Source organism: Meles meles, chromosome 10 (assembly GCF_922984935.1).
Source record: "Meles meles chromosome 10, mMelMel3.1 paternal haplotype, whole genome shotgun sequence".
NCBI lineage: Eukaryota > Metazoa > Chordata > Mammalia > Carnivora > Mustelidae > Meles > Meles meles.
The window spans coordinates 42,211,394-42,233,935 of NC_060075.1; the positions used below are offsets into that span (position 1 = coordinate 42,211,394).

General features: G+C 37.0%; 1 protein-coding gene and 1 long non-coding RNA gene across 4 annotated transcripts in view; one reads left to right on the forward strand and one right to left on the reverse strand.

The window, feature by feature from the left end:
* The window catches only part of KIAA0895 (KIAA0895 ortholog), a 60,880-nt gene extending 58,151 nt beyond the window's left edge, over positions 1-2,729 (forward strand). For both annotated transcript variants that reach the window (XM_046020590.1, XM_046020591.1), the window contains exon 7: positions 1-2,729. In XM_046020590.1, the coding sequence (XP_045876546.1) occupies positions 1-162 (162 nt within the window). In that variant the 3' untranslated portion in view covers positions 163-2,729.
* Positions 1,745-22,542, reverse strand: part of LOC123951697 — a 27,309-nt gene continuing 6,511 nt past the window's right edge. For both annotated transcript variants that reach the window (XR_006820501.1, XR_006820500.1), the window contains one exon: positions 1,745-1,863. This is a non-coding gene — a long non-coding RNA (uncharacterized LOC123951697). The remainder of the gene's footprint in view (positions 1,864-22,542) is intronic.

Genomic DNA, 22,542 nt, shown 5'->3' on the forward strand with positions numbered 1-22,542 from the left:
GTCTCTTATGAAGATGTGGATCGCTTGAAAGGATTGGCAGTTATTGAAAACATGAGGGTCCCTCATTTCCTGCAGGACCATGGCCGATACATGGAACATTTAGAGAAAATTATGGAAGTGAATGAACTGACCGACAGGGAACTGAAAGATCTTATATATTAATCAGCATTCTTACAGATGTAGCTAATCTATTAACCAATTAGGTGCAGTTAGCACCAGCATATTTATAAAACAATGACTGTTTACATGACTTTCCTGTAGAATGATCTGCAGTATTCAGCTGAATTTTTAAAAGTTAAGTACAAACCTTAAACTGTTTCCTTAACATGTTTCTATAGGCTGCAGGGGAAAGTTCCTCCTATTTTTATCTGAATCTCAACAGAGTCCAACGAAAATACTATTGGTGAGTTTTTGTTTTTTGGGTTTTTTTTGAAGAATCTTGGTCAAATTGAGTGATAGGCTGTCTGGGCAGTGAGCATTGCTCCTTGGTGCTTCTGCCTAAGCACCAAGACTAGCCCTGACTATAGAGATAGAACAACACTGGAATTCAGACTCCCAAGATTATATTTTATTTGATAAATAATGGTAATTCTCCTTTGAAAAATTAGTTTTGTTATGCTCCCCAAATGTAGCTGTATTTAAGATTTATTTCTCTTAGATGTTAAGTAATGTTAAAGAGAGGGGGAAAGTAGTTTGAAAGTTTTCATTAGTTCATTTTCCACATTGTTTCACCTTATCAGTTTATAGGAACTAAATTAGAGAATTACCTCATTTCCAATTATTTCTCAACTAAACTTTATTTGCTAAAACATATTATATCCCTTCAAGATTTTAAGTTTTAGGGTCTTTCCCTCCCTATTCCTTCATGTAAAATAAGTAAAAGTTCCAGAGAGGTTTGTCTACATAGATTAAAATAGTTGGGGAAGAGAGAAGCTACTCACCTTTTTATTATTAAATGGAGCGACTAGCAAGACACAAATCGACTAATATAGTTCCTGTAGGCACTGGATATTGACTAGGTAGTGTCTACCATAAACTTCACCATGCTCTAGAGAGTGGAATTCCTAGACATTGCTGTTTGATAAACTGGCCCGGTCATGTTGGCTCAGTATATTTTATCAAAATCTTTGACTTCATCAAACCAACAATAACCTAGTTTTCTTTAAAAAATCAGAATTCTGTTTTGCTGCATTTTCTCTGTTAAAAGCTTACACACCTAGCTCTTTATTAACTTACCAATTTTGATATATATTGGATATATATACTTGGGATCAAATGATTCTTCAAACAACTTATTTTAATAATCAGGAAGAGCACTGCTATAAACACCCATTCGAAATTGCTACTGTAATTTTTACCCAAAGCTATCAGAGTTCATCTTTACCTCAGTTCAGGCTTAAATATGGTGCTAACACTGGTAGATGCCTACTGCAAAGCCTAGTCCACATTCATGCTAGGAAAGGATTTTAGGAAATCTTCTGCAGGCTAGGTTACGTGATTTTTCTCATTCACATATCTAGAAGGGCTTGCCTCGAAGAATGTTGCTGCAAACAGGATGTATTCTAACTGGTACCTGGTAATTTTTGAAAGCCACATCTCACCTCTGGTAAGTAGCAGGCCAGGCCCTTTGGAGCATTAAAGGCACCCACACCTGTGTCCTGATGGCTGGAGTGTGGCCTCTAGATCTCTGTGCAGGCTTAGGGCACATCGTGCCAACACTAATAACCAGGTACTGGAAAATACTCTTGACCCCTCAAGCATATTTCCTTGTAGCAGAGTCATCCAGTTTCAGCTTTGGTGTAGCATTTTCTAACTTCATCTTCAACCTTATCCAAGATGACTGTGAAAATGGTGTTTTGTTAACTGGAATTGAAATATAGACAGAAATGACAATATTTATGTCCTGTGATTTAAGCCCACATGCTTACAAATTCAACATTTGTAGGCAATAACACTGTTACTCTTATGTTATGGTTTAAATGTAAAGGAAAATCACAGAAGCCTTAATATCCCGTTGGTAGGATTATTTACAATGATTCTAGTCCCTGAATTTTAAAAATGGATATTCTCTGATTTGGAAAAAGAAATACTTTCTTGCCTTATTGCTTTGGTATAAAGACAAAAAAACGTGCTATCCAGACAAACAAAAAACAGACCTTCAATCACATTGGTTGTCTTAAAATATTTTAAAAGTTAGCAGTGAACCAAAAATAGTTCCAGATTAAGCAGAATACTTAAAGAGCTCGAAGCTTTAAAAATTGGGATTAAAGATTTAATTGTTTATTCTCTTTCCTGAAATAGCATTAAGGTCAGTTTTGTTCCCTTAAAATTGAAGTTTTAATAAATTGAAAATTATATCAACAGTACTTAGAATAGTTGAAGGTTGCATTTTAATAGTTTTTAGTATAGGCTATTGAGGATTAGGATTTTATCAATTTTGTCCACTGTAATTCTAACATATAGTTGTATCAAATATAAAGTCTGATAAACTGTTAGGTTTTCACATCAGATGGGATTCAGAGTAAATTGTTTGTAGACATAAATCCAGTCTTGATTTCTTTATATTTTCACTTTGTAAAAATGTTTAAAATTTGTATGTTTTGTATTTACTGGGCATTTTATGTTAAGCTATATTAGAAAGCGCTGAGGTTCTCAAATGAAATATGGGACTATGTATGCATGCAAACTTCTGTTCTTTGAAAACGTAATTATATTTTTTGTGGTATTTCTGTGTTTTTATTGGGTGGTAATTATTGATTATGTTTGTCTTCTAATATCCTTGTTTATAAGGAAATACTAAATTTACCACACTCCACCTTTCTCCTGATTAGTTCAGCTTATACGCTCATGGGTGAAGGGAAAAGGAGAGAGGGATAATTTCATCTTAATTTACTTTAAATACAAAGACAAGAATTCAAAACTCTAAGGAACATGAGAAATCAAGGAAACATGACAGCACTAAAAAATTATGATAATCTAGTAACTGAACCCAAAGACATGGAGATCTGTTTACCTGATAAGGAATTCAAAATATCTGTCGGGGCGCCTGGGTGGCTCAGTGGTTTAAGCCTCTGCCTTCGGCTCAGGTCATGATCTCAGGGTCCTGGGATCGAGTCCCGCATCGGGCTCTCTGCTCGGCAGGGAGCCTGCTTCCCTCTCACTCTCTCTGCCTGCCTCTCTGCCTACTTGTATCTCTCTCTGCCAAATAAATAAATAAAATCTTAAAAAAAAAAAAATCTGTGTTAAGGAAGCTCAGTGAGGTACAAGAATACACAGACAATTCAGTGAAATCAAGAAAACAATACATGAAAAAATGAGCAGCTTAACAAAGGGATATCATAAAAAGAACAAAAGCACACTCTGGAATAGAAGAATACAGTGAATGAAATGAAAAATATAATAGCACCAACACCAAAGGATCAAGCAAAAAAAATAGGAGAGGATGGGAATTTTGAAATTATCCAGTCATGGGAGAGCAAAGAAAAAAATGAAAGTGATGAAAGTTTATGTGATCTATAGGATACAATCAAAAGAAATAATTTGCAAATTATTGGACTTGCAGAGGAGAGAGGGAGAAGGGAAAAGAAAGCTTATTTAAAAAAAAAAAATAAGGCTAAAAACTTCCCAAATCCCAGGAGAAATTTGATATCCATGTTCATGAAACTCCTAGGTTACCAAAAAAATCTCTGAAAACTTCTCTAAGAAACATTATTAAAAAACTACCAAAAATCAAAAAATCTTAAAAGCAGCAAGCACATAGATAGCATTTGCATCAGAATGAAATGAAATTAAATTCTCACCAGAAAATGGCCCAAAGACTAGCAGAATAAACTCCACTACTAAAGGCTAGGAAGGGGCCACATCAGTGAAGGTAGGAAGGGCAACAGTGCAGTCTGGGAGCAAAACAGACAATGACCCTCCACTGTGGGGAGGGAGCTAGTGGCATAGAGAAGGGTGGAAGACAGACTCACACTGGGGAGCCCATGAATGGGGAGGACAAATCTCCATAATATTTGCCTTCCACAGTTTGGCTTTTGTGGACATTGCTATGTATGTGGGGGGGTCCATGTGCCCCTTCTTTTCACACATCTATGTCTTTGGGGTAAATACCCAGTAGTGCAATTGCTGGATCATAGTGTTGCTGCTCTATTTTTAACTTTTTGAGGAACCTCCATACTATTTTCCAAAGTGGCTGTACCAACTTGCATTCTCACTAACAGTGTAAGAGGGTTCCCCTTTCTCTGCATCCTCCCAACTTTTGTTGTTTCCTGCCTCGTTAATTTTTGCCATTCAGAGATGTCTTTCAACAGATAAATGGATAAAGATGTGGTCCATATATACAATGAAATATTACTCAGTCATCAGAAAGGATGAATACCTACCATTTGCATCAACATGGATGGACTAGAGGGGATTATGCTAAATAAAATAAGTCAAGCAGAGACAGTTATCATATGGTTTCATGTATATGTGTAACATAAGGAATAGCATGGAGGACATTAGGTGAAGGAAGGGAAAAATGAATGTGGGGAAAGCAGAGGGAAAGACAAACCATGAGACACTATGAACTCTGGGTTTCAGAGGGGAGGGGGCTGCAGGGATGGGTTAGCCCAGTGATGGGTATGAAGGCAGGCATGTATTGCAATGAGCACTGGGTGTTACACGGAAACAATGAATCATGGAACGCTACATCAAAAACTAATGATACACTGTATGGTGACTAACATAACATAGTAAAAAAATTTAAAAAGTAAGAGGGGCTGAATTTCAGGAGTTCTGAAAACCAATGACTTAAAGCCAGGAATTAAAAAAAAAAAAAGTCTTTGGGCTCAGTTCTGGGAGAGCCTTGAGGGAATCAGGAAGCTGAGTTCCTGCCCTTAGCTCAACAAACAGCTCATGCAGATACAGCATAGAATCAGCAGTTTGAAACATGCTGGGGGCAGACAGAAGAAAGAGTGATTTCCTCATCTCAGAGCATGGCTGGACAGATAGATCACAGAAAGACTCCTCCAGGGACAGAGGAACTAACAGATGCCATTTCCCTTCTCCAACCACTCCCCACCTCTCCATAACCCGCACCCCCCCAAACAGTGGGCATCTGCAGGAACCAGTATAGTGCTGCCTCTTTGCTTACACCAAGCCCCATAACCCTTGCTCTAGCAGATCTGCCCTTCCTACTCTAGCTTGCCTGAGTTCCTGCACTGTAGGTCCCCCAGAAGACCTGCACAAACTCTGCCAACACCACATCTCCAGAGCTGTGTGTCTTGTGGAACCTCTGTCCTGGTAGTGGTGGGACCAGGTCTCATTTTACAAGCACATCACCTCATTAAAATTCACCCCCCACACACAGCAGGTGACCAAACACTGCCTACAATAGGCAGACAGCCCCTGCAGACAACTGGAAGAAGGAAAAAGAGGCCAAGACTCAAGAGCAGAGGACATGCAACACACGTAAGAGACTCTCCCTCAAGCACCAGGCCCTGGGGAATAGGACATTACACTGCAGGGCACTCACTATAGGACCTCTCCTTCATGAGGCTATTATCATTGAAAGCAAGAGAAGTAGCTGACTTTTCCTACACATAGAAAGTCAAACAAAATGGGGAGACCAAGAAATATCTCCCAAATGGAAGAACAGAACCAAATAACAGCAAGAGATCAAAGCAAAAGAGATATAAATAACATGGCTGATAGATAACTTAATGATCATGAAAACACTCTGGAGAAAAGAGTTGAGGAAATCAGTGAGACTGTCAACACAGATAAAAATAACCTATCAGATCAAGAACACAGTAAATAAAATTAAAAATACACTTGATGGAATAAATAGGATGCTAGATGAAGCAGAGGAATGAATTAATGCCTGGAAGAGAGAGTAATGGAAAGTAACCAAGCTGAGCAAAGGAGAGGAAAGAGAATAATGCAAATTGAGAATATCTTAGAGAACTCAGTGACTCCATCAAATGTAATAATTGCCTGATAGGATCTCAGAAGAAGGGGGGGGGCAGAAACTTTATTTGAAAAAATAATATCTGAAAACTTCCCAAATCTGGGGAAGGAAACAAATATCCAGATCCCAGAAGTCAAGAGATTTCTCCAAAAATTCAACCCAAGGAGGTCCACACCAAAACACTTAGTAATTAAAATGGCAAGAAGTAGTGATAAAGAAAAAAAAATTTTAAAGCAGTAAGAGAAGATAGTTATATACAAGGGAGCCCTGATAAGACTATCAGCTAATTTTTCAGCATCAACTTTACAGGCCTGAGGGGAGTGGCATGATATATTCAAAGTGCAGAAAGGGAAAAAAATCTGTAGCTAAGAATACTCTATCCAGCAAGGCTATCATTCAGAATAGAAATAGAGATAAAGGGTTTCTCAGACAAGCAAAAACTAAAGGAATTCATGACCACTAAACCAGCCCTACAAGACATATTAAAGGGGAGTTTTTGAGTTTTTGAAAGGAAGACCATATATTCAAGTATGAAAAAGTGAAAAACACAGAAGCAGTAAAAAGTATTTCTTTAAAAGAAAATCAGTCAAGGGATCCATAAAATAAAAGGATGTAAAATATGACACCATATACCTAAAATGTGCTGGTGGGGGGGGAGAGAAGAGGAGTAAAGAATGGTTTTAAACTTAGTGACCATTAACTTCAGAGAGACTGCTATATGCAGAAAATCTTATACACAAACCCAAGGGTAACCACAAAACAAAAACCAGTAATAGATATCCAAAAAATAAAGAGAATGGAATCCAAGTATACCACTGAAGAAACCCAACAAAGCATGAAAGAGAGCAAGAAAGGACCCAAGAAAAATCTATAGAAACAAGGTAACAAAACAGCAATAAATACATTCTATCAATAATTATTTTGAATGTAAGTAGACCAAATGCTCCAGTCAGACATAGGGTGACAAAGTGGATAAAAAAAATAAGACCCGGGGCACCTGGGTGGCTCAGTGGATTAAGCCGCTGCCTTCGGCTCGGGTCATGATCCTCAGGGTCCTGGGATCGAGTCCCGCATCGGGCTCCCTGGTCCACAGGGAGCCTGCTTCCTCCTCTCTCTCTGCCTGCCTCTCTGCCTACTTGTGATCTCTCTCTCTGTCAAATAAATAAATAAAATCTTAAAAAAAAAAAAAAGAGAAAAAAATAAGACCCATCTATATGCTGCCTACAAGAGGCTCATTTCAGATCTAAAGACACTTGCAGATTGAAAGCAAGGGGATGAAGAAATATTTATCATGCACATGGATGCCAAAAGAAAGCTGAGGTAGCAACACTTAACATTGGTCAAAACAGACATTAAACAAAGACTGTAAGAGACAAAGAAGGACATTATATAATGAGAAAGCGGACAATCCAACAAGAAGATGTAACAATTGTAAATATTTATGCACCTAACATGGGAGGATCCAAATACATAAAACAGTTAAAAAACAAACACAAAAGAAGTAATAAAATAGTAGGGGAATTTTAACACCCCATTTACATCAATAAACAGATCATCCAAATAGAAAATCAGTAAGAAAACAGTGGCTTTGAATGACACACTGGACTAAATGGATTTAACAGACATATTCAGAACATTCCATCCTAAAACAGAACACATGGAACATTTTCTAGAATAGACCACATATTAGGCCACAACACAAGTCTCAGCAAACTCAAAAAAGATCAAAGTCATACCATGCATCTTTTCTGGCCACAAAAGTATGAAACTAGAAATCAACCAGAAATTTAAAAAAAAGGGGGGGGGGGGAAGAGCACAAATACATGGAAGTTAAGTAACATCCTATTAACCAATGAATGGGCCAACCAAGTGATCAAAGAAGAAATAAAAAACTACATGAAAACAAATGAAAATGAAACAACAGTCCAAAATCTTTGGGATGCAGTAAAAATGGCTCTAAGAGGAAAGTTTATAGAAATGCAGGCCTAGCTCAAAAGGAAGAAAAATCTCAAACAACCTAGCCTTACATCTGAAGGAGCTAGAAGAAGAAACAAAACCCCAACCCAGCAAAAGGAAGGAAATAGTATCAGAGAAGAAATAAATGATATAGAAACTAGAAAAAAACCAGAACAGATTGATAAAACCAGGAGCTGGTTCTTTGAAAAGATCAACAAAATTGATTAAACCTCTAGCAAGATCATGAAAAAGAAAGAGGATTCAAATAAACAAAATTACTAATGAAAGATGAGAAATAACAACATCACAGAAATACAAATAATTGTAACAGAATATTATGAAAAACCTATACACCAACAAATTGGACAACTTAGAAGAAAGGGATAAATTCCTAAAAAATATATAAACTGCCAAAACTAAAGCAGGAGGAAATAGAAAATTTGAACAGACCAAGTATCAGCAATGAACTTGAATCAGTAATCAAAAAATTCCCCCACAAAACAAAATTCTAGGACCAGATAGTTTCACAGGAAAATTCAACTAAATATTTAAAGAAGAGTTAACGCATTTTTCCCCTCAATCTATTCCAAAAAATACCAGAGGAAGCAAAACTTTCTATGAGACCAATATTACCCTGATACCAAAACCAGATACACCAAAAAAGAAAAAGAAAAAAAAAAAAAAAAAAAAGGAAAAGAAAGAAAAAATACTACAGGCCAATATCTTCCATGAATATAGATGCAAAAATTCTCAACAAAAAATTACCAAACTGATCCCAATAATGCATTTTTAAAAATCATGCACATTATCAAATCAGATTTATTCCCAAGATGTAAGGGGAGTTCCAGTATTCCCAAAACAATCAACATGATACATTACATCAATCAGAGAAAGATTAAGAACCATATGATCATTTTGATAGATGCAAAATAAGCATCTGACAAAGTACAACACCCATTCATGATAAAATCCCTCCACAAGGTAGGTCTAGAGGAAACATACCTCAACATTATAAAGGCCTTATATGAAAAACCCTCAGCTAACATCATCCTCAATGGGGAAAAACTGACAGCTTTTCCCCTAAGGTCAGGAACAAGACAAGGATGACCATTCACCACTTTTATTCATGAGAATACTGGAAGACCCAGCCACACAATCAGACAAGAAAAAGAAAGAAAAGGCATCCATATTGGTAAGGAAGAAGTAAAACTTCATTATTTGCATATGACATCATACTGTATATAGAAAATCCTAAAGACTCCAGCAAGAAAGCTATGATAAATGAATTCAATACAGTCACAGGACCCAAAATCAATGTACAGAGATCTGTTGTATTCCTGTACAAAAATAATGCAACAGCAGAAAGTGAAGGGGAAAAATCCCATTTACAATTGCACCAAAAACAATTAAATAGGAATAAACTTAAACTGTAAAAGACCTGTACTCTTAAAACTGTTACAGATGAAAGAAATTGAAAACAGAAAGAAATGGAAAGACATTCCACGCTCTTGAATTGGAAGAAGTAACACTGTTTCAGTGTCTACTGAAAGCAACCTACAGATTTAATGCAATTTGTATCAAAGTACCAATAGCATTTTTCACTGAACTAGAACAAATAATCATAAAATTTGTGCAGAACCACAAAAGACCCAGCTGAAGCAATCTTGAAAAAGATAAAAGTGGAGGCATCACATTTCCAGATTTCAAGTTATTTTTACAAAGCAGCAGTAATTAAAACACTGTGGTGGGGTGCCTGGCTGGCTCAGTTGAAAGAGCATGTGACTCTTGATCTTGGCGTAATGAGTTTGAACCTGATGGGTGTAGAGATTACAAACAAAAAATGAAAAACAAAAACCAAAGAAACTTTTTAAAACAACAATATCACTATGGTACTGGCATAAAAATAGACACATAGATCAATGTAGCAGAACAGAAAGCCCAGAAATAAACCCACAATTATAAGGTCAATTATTTTTCAACAAAGAAGGCAAGAATATACAATGGGAAAAAGACAAATGGTGTTGGGAAAACTGGACAGCTACATGCAGAAGAATGAAATGGACCACTTTCTCTCATCATACACAAAAATAAACTCAAAATGGATGAAAGACCTAAATGTGAAAGCTGAAACCATAAAAATCCCTGAAGAGAGCATGGGCAGTAAGCTCTCTGACATCAGCCAAAGCAACATTTTCTTAGCTAGATCTCCTGAGACAAGAGAAATAAAGAGAAATAAAAATAAATGATAGAGACTATATCAAAATGAAAAATTTATGCACAGTGAAGGAAATAATCAACAAAACTTAAAGGCAACCTATGGAATTGAAGATATTTGCAAATGACATATCCAGTAGAGGATTGGTATCCAAAATATATAAAAAACTGACATAACTCAATACTCCAAAACCAAATAATCCAATTAAAGTGGGCAGAAGACATAAACAGACATTTCTCCAAAGAAGACACATAGATGGCCAACAGACACATGCTCAACATCACTCATTATCAGGGAAATACAAATCAAAAGTACAATGAGATGTCACCTCATTGTGGCTAAAATAGAAAGCATAAGAAACAGCATTGATGAGATGTGAAGAAAAAGCAACACTGGTGCACTGTTGGTAGGAAGCAAATTGTACCACCACTACGGAAAACAGTATGGAGGCTCCTCAAAAAATTAAAAATGAACTACCCTATGAACTAGTGGGTATTAACCCAGAAAAATTAAAAAACAAACAAACCCTAATTCAAAGGGATATATGCATCCCATGTTTATTGCAGCATTATTTGCAATAGCCAAACTATGGAAGCAATCCAAGTGTCCATTGCTGGTAATTGAATAAAGATTATTTATTCACCATAAAAAGGATGAAATCTTGCCATTGGCAACACATCAGTGGAGCTGGAAAGTATGCTCCTAAGCAAAATAAGTCAGAGAAAGGCAAATACCATATGATCTCACTCACATGCAGAATTTAACAATACAAATAAGCAAAGGAAAAAAAGAAGCAAACCAAGAAACAGACCTTTACCTATAAAGGACAAACTGATGGTTACCAGAGGGGAGGTGGGTGAGGGTATAGGGGAAATAGGGATTGGAGATGAAAGAGTACACATATAATTAAAAAAAAATATATTTTTTAAAGATGTATTTATTTTAGTGAGAAGTGGGGAGGGTGGGGCAGAAGAAGAGAGAATCTCAAGCAGACTCGCTGAGCATGGAACCCAGTGCAGGGCTGGATCTCAATGACCTAGTGAGCCACCCAGACACCCCCTAAAAAAATTTTTTTTTTAAATTTTTTATAATTTTTTAAAATAAAGATATAATGTATTATTAGCCCCAGGGGTACAGGTCTGTGAATCACCAGGTTTACACACTTCACAGCACTCACCATAGCACACACCCTCCCCAATGTCCATAACCCCACCATCCTCTCCATACTCCCCTCCCCCCAGCAACCCTCAGTTTTTGTGTGTGTGTGTGTGAGATTAAGAGTCTCTTATGATTTGTCTCCCTCCCGATCCCATCTTGTTTCATTTATTCTAAAAAAAAGATTTTTAAAAGAAGAAAGAAAAATACCTTCCAACCAAGAATACTATCTGGAAAACTTGTTCTTTAGCTATGACTTTCCCAGACAAAAGCTGAGGGAGTTCATCATCACTAGACCTGCCTTACGAGAAATGGTTCCAGTCACAATCCCAAGAGGATAGTTTTGATAATTTGATTCTAGAGCTCTGTTAGAAAATACATGAAAATATTAAAAGCATATACTTTTTTAAAAAAAGATTTTATTTGAGAGAGAGAGAGAGAGAGAATACGAGATGAGGGAGGGTCAGAAGCAGACTCTCTGCTGAGCAGGGAGCCTGACATGGGGCTCCATCCCAGAACTCCAGGATCATGACCTGAGCTGAAGGCAAATGCTTAACCTACTGGGCCACCCAGGTGCCCTAAAAGCATATACTCTTTGACCCAACAGTTCAACATCAGGAATTTATCTAATATATATACTATCACATGCACTTATCCATCACATATACATAGCATATATGTATAAGGATATTCACTGGAACACTGTAGTAACAAGAGAGTAGAAAACAACCTTAGAATTCATTATCAAGGAACTAGTTAAATGACATACAATAAAATTATATAGCCTACTTAAAAATTAAATTGAGCCTACTTAAAAAATACGTATTGAGGCAGATTTTACATCATTGTAGAACAAATGTACAAAATCTGTTTTTCTGTAAAGAGCATGTTTGCAGGAAGTGTTTATAGTCTGTTTTTTTTTTTAATGGGAAGGGAGAGGAGTGGTATGTATTTGTACAGGAATATACACACTTTTATAGTCACATACTAACTCAAGTAGGTGCCACAAGAAACTGGTAAGAATGGTGACATCTGAAGGATTGGGGATCACAGGTAAAAAGATTCATTTTTATTGCATACTCCTGTTTGGATTTTTCTACCGTATGCACATAATATCTTCAGTATAAGTACTAGAATCCTAGGTTTACTCAAGCACTATTTTTAATTGTTTTACATAGTGAATTGTTTATAAAAAATGAAATTAAAAAGGTATACAGCAAAGTCTTCTTTCTCTACCCATGGCCCCCATCCCTGAAGTTCTCCCCTAATAGTAGATAAGTGCTATTTTCAGCTTATACTGTTTATGCATATATAAACAAACACATATATTCTTCTTGTCCCTCATCCTTTCTTACAGAGACAATTACTATTATATAAACAACTCTGTACACATGGCTATTTTTACTTAGTAACATACCTTAGAACCAAAATTATAACCCACAACAGAAAAAATAGAAAGAAAAATAGACTGGATGTACTAAAAATAAAATACTATTGTGCTTCAAAGCCATCAAGAAAGTGAAAAGACAACCCACAGAATGGGAGAACTTTTTTGCAAACCATGTATATGATAAGGAACATATACCTAAGAACTCTTAAAATTCAATTATTTAAAAAAAAAAAAAGCTGACTTCCAGAGGTGGCGGCAGAATAGGAGGATCCGAAGCTAACGTCTTCCTATGGTTATAATACCAACGAGCTCCGTATCAAAGTAAATAACCCAGAAAATGACCTGAGGACTGGCAAAACGGACTCTCCACAGCTTAGTGTAGAGAAGAGACCACATCAAAGAGGGAGGGCAGAGACATGGTCAGGAGCCAAACTGACCCATGGGATTGCACTGGTGAGAGGGACACCCTGGGCATGGAAAGGGGAGAGGAACAGATCCCACACCAGCTCCCCAGACACAAAGGACCCACTGGGAAGACGAAGTCCAGTAACATTTGGCTTTGAAAACCAGAGGGGCCTAATTTTGTTTATATAATGAGACTGACTTAACGCCTGAAGTTTTAAAAATCAGTGGGCTCAGAGGGCAATCTGAAGCTGAGTCCTCTTCCCTTAAAGTGACAGCCCAACAAACGGCCCTGCAGAGATACAGCATAGAAGCAGCAGTTTGAAACGTGCCTTGGGGATATAGCAAGATTTACTGCCTAATCTCAGTGTGTGTGTGCTGGTGGGACAGGGATCTTTGGGAGACTTCATCAAGAACAAAAGAACTGGTGGGTGCCATTTCTTCCACCCCCGTGCCCACAGACACTTGGGGGAACCAGTATAGCATGAACAGTCTCATCTAGCTTGCTAACAGTGCATTTCACAGTGGACCAGTGCAGAACTTCCCGACACCTCATGACCTGCCTCTGCATTCTCCTGCAGCTCCACCCTGCTCAATGTACCTTTGGCAAGTGAGAAACTGAAGCAGTGTCAAAAGCCTGGCAGGGGGCAAGCAACCCCAGCAGTGGCCAGCACCACCCTAAAGTACTCCTGACTTGGGGAGGGAGGGGAAGATAATCACACACACCAGTCACACTGCAAACCCAGCCATGGGCAGGGGCAGATAACTGGTGTGACTCCAGGCCCTGCCCACCAATAAAAGCTTCTCAGACAACACAGGGAAAGCACCCTGCAGTTCAGTGCTACCTGGGCTCTAGCAAACATCTGTTCTGACCCAATTCAAACTCAAGGCGTCCCCAGATTGGCCTACTAACAACACAGTAACTAAACCCTGCCCACAACCAGGCAAATAGAGCCAGTGCAGATGACTAGCCTGAAGGCAAATGTGGCTCAGCAGCAGGGCACACACGACACAAATAGGAGACACCCCTTAAGCACCAGGTTCTCATGAACAGGGACATTGCACCACAGGGCACTACAGGACCTCATTATCATAAGGCGACTACTCTCAAGGGCAGGAGACAGAATTGACTTTCCTAATGCATAAAAACAGACAAAATGAGGAGATAGAATATCTCCCAAATAAAAGAACAGGACAAAATCACAGTAAGAGAGCTAAATGAAATGGAGAGAATATGCCCGATAGAGAATTTAAAGTAATGATCATAAAAATACTGGCCTTGAGAACAGTGTGGAGGATTTCAGTGAGACCCTTAAGAGAGAGAATACAAAGAACCAATCAGAGATGAACTCGTTAACTGATATTAAAAATACACTAGATGGAATAAATGGTAGGCTAGAGGAAGGAGAAATCAGCGACCTAAAGGACAGAGTAATGGAAAATAAGCAAGCTGAACAGGAGAGAAAAAAAATAAAAAATGAAAATAGTTGAAAGGAACTCAGTGTAACCATCATACATTATAGTATTTTCATTATAGGGATCCCAAAATAAGAGGACAATAAGGGCACAGAAAATTTATTTGAAGAATATGATTAATTTATGAATATGATTTATTTGATGAATATGGGGAAGGAAACAGAAATCCAGATCCAGAAGGCACAGAAAGCCTCCAATAAAATAAACCTAATGAAGTCCACACTAAGACACATAGTAATTAAAATGGCAAAAAGCAGAGATTCCAAGACAGAATCAAAAGCAAGAGAAAACAGTTATATACAAGGGGAACCCTATAAGGTTATCAGCTGAGTATTCAGCAGAAAGTTTGTAAGCAAGAAAAGAGTGGCATGATATATTCAAAAGACTATATGAAAGAAAAGATGAAAGACAGATGAAAGGAAACCTGCAACCAGTATTCTATCCAGCAAGGTTAACATTCAGAATAGAAAGAGAATTTCCCAGACAAACACAAGTTAAAGGAATTCAAGACCATGAAACCAACCTTACAGGAAATGTTAACAGTGACTCTTTGCGAGTGAAAAGAAAGACCATAAGCAGAAGTAAGGAAAGTAGAAAGCACAAAAGCAATAAAAAACGTGTTCACAAAAATCAGTCAAGGGATTCACTACATGAAAATGTGAAGTATGACACCATATACCTAAAACATGGTGTGGAAGGGGGAGGAGTAAAAATGCAATGTTTTTAGAATGGATTCAAACTTAAGTAACCATCAACTTAATATAGACTGCTATGTGCATAAGATGTTATCATTAGGTAATGATAACCACAAATCAAAAACTGGAACAGATAGGCAAGCAATAAAAAGAGAAGATTCCAAGTATATCACTAAAGAAAGCCAGCAAACTGAAGAGAGCAAGAGAAGAAAGGAACAGAGAAGAACTACAAAAACAACCATAAAACAAATAACAAACTGGCAATAAATACATACTATCAATAGCCAAATATGGAAGCAACCCAAGTGTCCCATGATAGGTGAATGGATAAAGTAGATATGGTAAACATACACAATGGAGTATTATTCAACCATAAAAAATGCAATCCTGGGGCACCTGGGTGGCTCAGTCGTTAAGTGTCTGCCTTCCGCTCGGGTCATGATCCCGGGGTCCTGGGATCCAGCCCCTCATCGGGCTCCCTGCTCAGCGGGAGACCTGCTCCTCCCTCTCCTACTCCCTCTGCTTCTGTTCCCTCTCTCATTGTGTGTGTCTCTGTCAAATAAATAAAATCTTTAAAAAAAAATGCAATCTTGCCATTTGCAGCAACATGGAAGGATCTAAAGAGTAAAATGCTAACTGAAATCAGTCAGAGAGACAAATGCAGTAGGATTTCACTCATATGTGGAATCTAAGAAACAAAACAAAGAAAAAAACGAGACAAACCAAAAAAATATGGAGAACGAGCTGATGGTTACCAGAGGAGAGTTGGGAGCAGGGGGCTGAGGGAAAGATGAAGGGGATTAAGAGTACACTTGTCACAAGAGCACTGAGTAATATATAGAATTGTTGCATCACTATATTGAGCACCAGAAACTAATATACCATGGTATGTTAAGTATACTGAAATAAATTTTTAAAAAGTGTGAAAGGACTTTCGAAGGTCAAGTTCAACAAGCTTATCTTAGATTTAAGAGGGATCCCTTGTTTTTTGAACCAAGGAATGAGAAAATGAAAGCTGTGCTTCAAGAAAACTAATCTAGAAATCAAATTGAGATATTTCCTTTGAACCCGGTGGGACTTAGTCATCTGTTTATACCAAGTATCCTACTTGGTACAGTTATGCAACTTAGGCAACAATTCCTGTCATAAGAAACTTACTTATTCTGGTGGATTCGAGAAACTGATTTTGAAAAGTCTGACTCAATAAAATTTCAGTAGCAGAGTTGATGTCAACTTATATTTTCATTGCGTAGTTGTTTGGTGTTGACAGTGTAGTTCCACAATAGTCGCAGATTGAGTCTGTCATGATTTTACACCACTAAGGTGTATTCTGTGATTCACACTGAATGCTTTAAAGTCTACTCCCAAATCACTGGAATCCTGTTGTATCACAAATTTAGATGAATTGTAAACAGCAGCATTTTGTATTTCATGTTTCTGCCTTTGTTCGTCTCTAAATCAGGTTTCCATCCATCCTTATGGCACCTCACCCCTCTTCTACGGCACTCTTACCACTCCACAGCTTCTAATTATCCCTGCCTGACACCTCCTTTTCTAAAATGCTTTTATTCCCTTGTAATGGATGTCCCTGGCACTTTGTTATGCAGTTGTTTTTCTCTCTTTTAAAAAAATATTTTATTTATCAGAAAGAGAGAGAGGCAGTCAGAGGGAGAAGCAGGCTTCCTTCTCAGTGGGACTAATCCCAGGACTCTGGGATCATGACCTGAGTTGGAAGGCAGACACTTAACTGACCCACCCAGACGTCCTGCTATGCAGTTGTTTTTGTCAGTCTTGCTTAATGAATTAAAATTATAGTCCACTTGAATACCTAAAAAATTTTTTTAATCTGTAAGTTGAAAAGAGTTTCAGTTGAAATAAAATTAGTAGCACACTAATAAAAGTAATACATAATCACATTCAGAATACCCCTATTGTGATATGGTTGTGTATTAATCACATAAGACTCGTATAAAGGTTAAAGGACAAGAGTATTAAAAGTAACTATAAAAGTATTAAAAGTAACTATAACTACAATAACTTGTTAATATACTTGTAACTACAATAACTTGTTAATGAATACATAATATAAAAAGATAAATTAGGCCATCAAAAATGCAAAAATGGGAGGAGTAAAAGGATCAAGTTTTTGTATGCAATTAAAGTTAAGTGGTTACCAGCATAAGCAGACTGTTGTATCTATGTTTTATGTAAACCTTACGGTAACCACAAAGTAAAAGCCTACAGAAGATTTACAAAGGATAGAGAAATGAATCAATGCATACCCACTATGGGAAATCATGAATTTACAAATGAAGGAAGCAAGAGAGGAAATAAGAAACAAGGAAAATACAAAATAGCTAGAAAACATTAAGATAGCATCAATAAATTCTTCCCTACCCATAATTATACCAAACAAAAGGCACAGATGCCAGGATAGACTTAAACAACAAGATCTAACTATATGCTGCCTATAAGAGATTCACTTCAGCTTTAAGGACAGACATAGGCCCAAAGTGAAGGTAAGGAAAAAGATACCCAATGCAAGTATAAACCAAAAGAGAGCAGGGGTAACTAGTATCAGATAAAATAGACTTTAAGCCCAAAAGGGTAATGAGACAAAGAAGATCATCAAACAATTATAAAGGGGTCAGTTCAAAAGGATATAACAGTCATAACACACAAGTACCCAACACTGAAGAACCTAAACATATTAGGTAAATACATATGAACAGAGAAATAGACAACAATACAGTAATAGTAGGGGACCTTCAATATTCCACTTTTCTTATATCTTTTTTTAAATTTAAAAAAATTTTATTAATATATTAAAAAAATGTATTATTTTCAATAAGGAAATGCTGTACTTGAGCTACACTTTAGACAGAAATGGTCTGACAGATAAATACAGAACACTCCACCCAACAGCAACAGAATGCACATTCTTCTCAAGTGCACATGGAACATTCCCCAGGATGGATCATTTAATCAGTGGCAAAACAGGTCTTAGCAAAGTTAAGAAGACTGAAATCATATCAAGTATCTTTCCTGACCAAAATGGTATGAAACTAGAAATTAGTAACAGAAAGAAAACTGGAAAATTCACAAACATATGGAAATTAAACAAAAGGCTCCTGAACGACCAATGGGTCAAAGAAGAAGTCAAAGGAAAATAAAATTAAAAAAATCTTTGAAAAAAATGAAAATGGGAATACAATGTATCAAAACTTACGGGATCCAGCAAAAGCAGTTCCAGGAGAGATGCATATAATGATAAACGCTAACATTAATTTGAAAAAATCTTGAATGTAGCTTTATACCTCAAGAAACTAGAAAAACAAGAGAATAAGCTCAAAGTTAACAGAAGGAAAGAAATAACAAAGATCAGAGGAAAAATGAAGACCAGAAAAACAACAGGAATAAAAAATCAACAAAACTGAGAGTTGTTTTTTTGAAAAGATAACTTTTAGTGACACTAAGAACAAAAAAGAGTCAAATGAAATCAGAAATGAAAGTCATTGCGATTGATACCACAGAAACACAAAGGATTATAGGAGACTACTATGAACAATTAATACACCATCAGATTGGACAACTCAGAAGAAATGGATAAATTCTTAGAAAGATACAGATACAACCTTACCAAGACAGAATAAGGAAGAAATGGAAAATCTGAACATAGACCAGTAATAAGTAAGGACACTGAACGAGTAATCAAAAATCTAAAAAAGAAAAATTCAGGGTCACATCATTTTCCTGGTGAATTCTACCAAAACTTTAGAGAAGAATTACTGCCATTCCTTCTCAAACTTTTCCAAGAAATTGAAAAGAACACTCCTAAACTCATTCTGTGAGAATTACTCTGCTATCAAAACCAGATAAGGATACTTGAAGAACAAAACTACAGGCCAATCTCCCTGATGAATACAGATGCAAAAATTCTCAACAAAATTCAAACAGCAAACCAAATTCAACAGGACATTAAAAGGATCATACATCATGATAAAGGGGGATGTATTCCTGGGAAACAAGGACTGTTCAACATACACACATAAAAAATGTAATAAACCACATTAACAGAATACAAGATAAAAATAATCTGTTCATCTCAATAAATGCAGAAAAAGCATTTGACAAATTTCAACATCGCTTCATGATTAAAAACTCTAAAAATATTGGGTATAGAAGGAATGAACCTCAACATTATAAAGGCCACACATGACAAGCCCAAAGCCAACATCATACTCAATGGTGAAAAGTTAAAAACTTACCCTATCAGATCAGGAACAAGACAAGGATGCCCAGTCTCACTACTCCCATTCAACATGTTACTAGAAGTCCTAGCCAGAGCAATCAGGCAAGAGCACATAAATAAAGGCATCCAAACTGGTAATAAAGAAGTAAAATTTTCTGTATTTCCAGCTATGATCTCATACATTGAAAATCCTAAATATTGGGGCACCTGGGTGGCTCAGTGGGTTAAGTCTCTGCCTTCGGCTCAGGTCATGATCTCAGGGTCCTGGGATCGAGCCCCGCATCGGGCTCTCTGCTCAGCAGGAAGCCTGCTCCCTCTCTCTCTGCCTGCCTCTCTGCTTGCTTGTGATCTCTGTCTGTCAAATAAATAAAATATTAAAAAAAAAAAAAAAGAAAATCCTAAATATTTTCTCCACCAACGTAGAACAAATTAACAAATTCAATAAAGTTACAAGATACAAAATCTAAATACAGAAATCAGTGGTGTCTCTAAACTTAACAATAAAATATCTGAAAAAGAAAATCCCATTCACAATATCAAAAATTATAAAATACTTAACAGATTAATCAAGGAGTTTTATATATTTAAAACTATAAGACTTTCATGAAAGAAAGGGAAGAAGACACAAATAAATGGAAAGATAACTCATGTTTATGGTTCAGAAGAATTTATATTTTCAAAATGTCCATACTACCCAAAGCCACGTGTAGATGCAATGCAATCCCCATCAAAATTCCAGTGTGACAAGCCCAGGACCCAGTGAAATTTTTTTCCCATAAAAATAGAAAAAAATATTAAAATTTTTATAGAACAAGACCCTGAATAATCAGCAAAGCAATCTTTTTTTTTTAAGATTTAATTTATTTATTTGATAGAGAGAGATCACAAGTAGGCAGAGAGGCAGGCAGAGAGAGAGAGAGGAAGGGAAGCAGGCTCCCCGCTGAGCAGAAAGCCCAATGTGGGGCTCGATCCCAGGACCCTGGGATCATGACCTGAGCCGAAGGCAGAGACTTAACCCACTGAGCCACCCAGGTGCCCCAATCAGCAAAGCAATCTTGAGAAAGAACAAAAACCCAGAGGCATCACACTTCCTGATTTCAAACTATACTAAAGCAATAGTAATCAAAACAGTATGCTACAGGCATAAAAATAGACACACAGACCAACAGAATAGAATGGAAGGCCCAGAATACTCAATGGGAGAAGGACAGTCTCTTCAATAGTGTTGGGAAAACTGGATATCCATATGCAGAAGAATGAAACTGGATGTCTGAGATCATGCACAAAGATTAACTCAAAATGGATTAAACGCTTAAACACAAGACTTGAAACCATAAAAATCCTAAAAGAGATCATAGGGGAAATGCTCTTTGACATTGGTCTTGGCAACATTTTTTTTTTTAAGATGTGAAGTCAAAAGTAGAAGTAACAAGAGCAAAAGAAATAAGTGGGACTACATCAAACTGAAAAGCTCCTGCACAACAAAAAGTACAACGGAATGAAAAGACAAGTTATGGAATGAGAGAAAATATTTGCAAATCATATATCTGATAAGGAGTTAATATCCAAAATATACAAGGAACTCATGCAACTCAAGAACAAAAAATACAATCTGATTTTAAAATGAGCAAAAGAGGGGCGCCTGGGTGACTCAGTGGATTAAGCCGCTGCCTTCGGCTCAGGTCATGATCTCAGGGTCCTGGGATCGAGCCCCACATCGGGCTCTCTGCTCCGCAGGGAGCCTGCTTCCTCCTCTCTCTCTGCCTGCCTCTCTGCCTACTTGTGATCTCTCTCTCTGTCAAATAAATAAAATTAAAAAAATCTTAAAAAAAATAAAATGAACAAAAGAACTGAACATTTTTTCCAAAGAATACATACAAATTGCCAACGTGTATGTGAAAAGACATTCAACATCACTAATCATCAGGGAAATGCAAATCAAAACCACAGTGAGGCATCACCTCACACCTGTTAGAACAGCTATCATCAAAAAGACAAGGGATAACACATATTGGCAGGGATATGGAGAAAAGGGACTTGTACACTGGTGGTGAAAATATAAATCAGTAAAACAAGTATGGAAAACAGAAGGGAGGTTCCTCAAAAAAAAAATAAAAAATAGAACTATCATAGGAGCCAGTAATCCCACTTCTGGATATATAATCAAAGGAAATAAAAATAGGGTATCGAATAGATATCTGCATTCCAATGTTCCCTGTAGCATTATTCACATTAGCCAAGATATGGAAATAATCTAAGTGTCTGTCCAAAGTTGAATGTAGAAAGAAGATGTGCGCATGCACTGCATGTGCACACACACTGGAATATTAATCAGCCACAAGAAAGAAGAAAATCCTACCATTTGCAACAACATGGATGGGCTTGAAGGCATTATGCTAAGTGAAATATATCAGAGAAAGACTGCTACTGTATGATCATTACTTATATGTGGGATCTAAAAAAGCTAAACTCATGGAAACAAAGTAGAATAATGGTTACCAGGGGATGTTGCTGGGGAGATGTTAGTCAAAGTATACAAACTTCCAGTAGATTCTGAAAGATCTAATGTACAGCACAGTGACTACAGTTATCAATATTGTATTATATACCTGAAAGATGCCAAGAGAGTAAACCTTAAATGTTCTCACGACAGAAGAAAAATGGTAATTATGTGAGGTTGTAGAGGTGTTAACTAGAGGTTAACTAGAGGTATCAACTAATTCTACTGTAGTAATCATTTCATAGTATATAAACATATTAAGTCGTCACATTAAGGGCGCCTGTGTGGCTCAGTCAGTTAAGCATCTGCCTTAGGCTCAGGTCATGATCCCAGGGTCCTGGGATTGAGCTCCGCATCGGGCTCCCTGCTTGGAGGGAAGGCTTCTTCTCCCTCTCTCCCTCTCCCAATCCCTCTGTGTGTGTTCCCTCTCTCACTGAGTCTCTCCCTGTTAAATAAAAAATAAATTAAATAAATAAATAAATAAATAAATAAAATCTTTAAAACAAAGTCATTGCATTATACTCCATAATGTTCTCTGTGAATCATAGCTC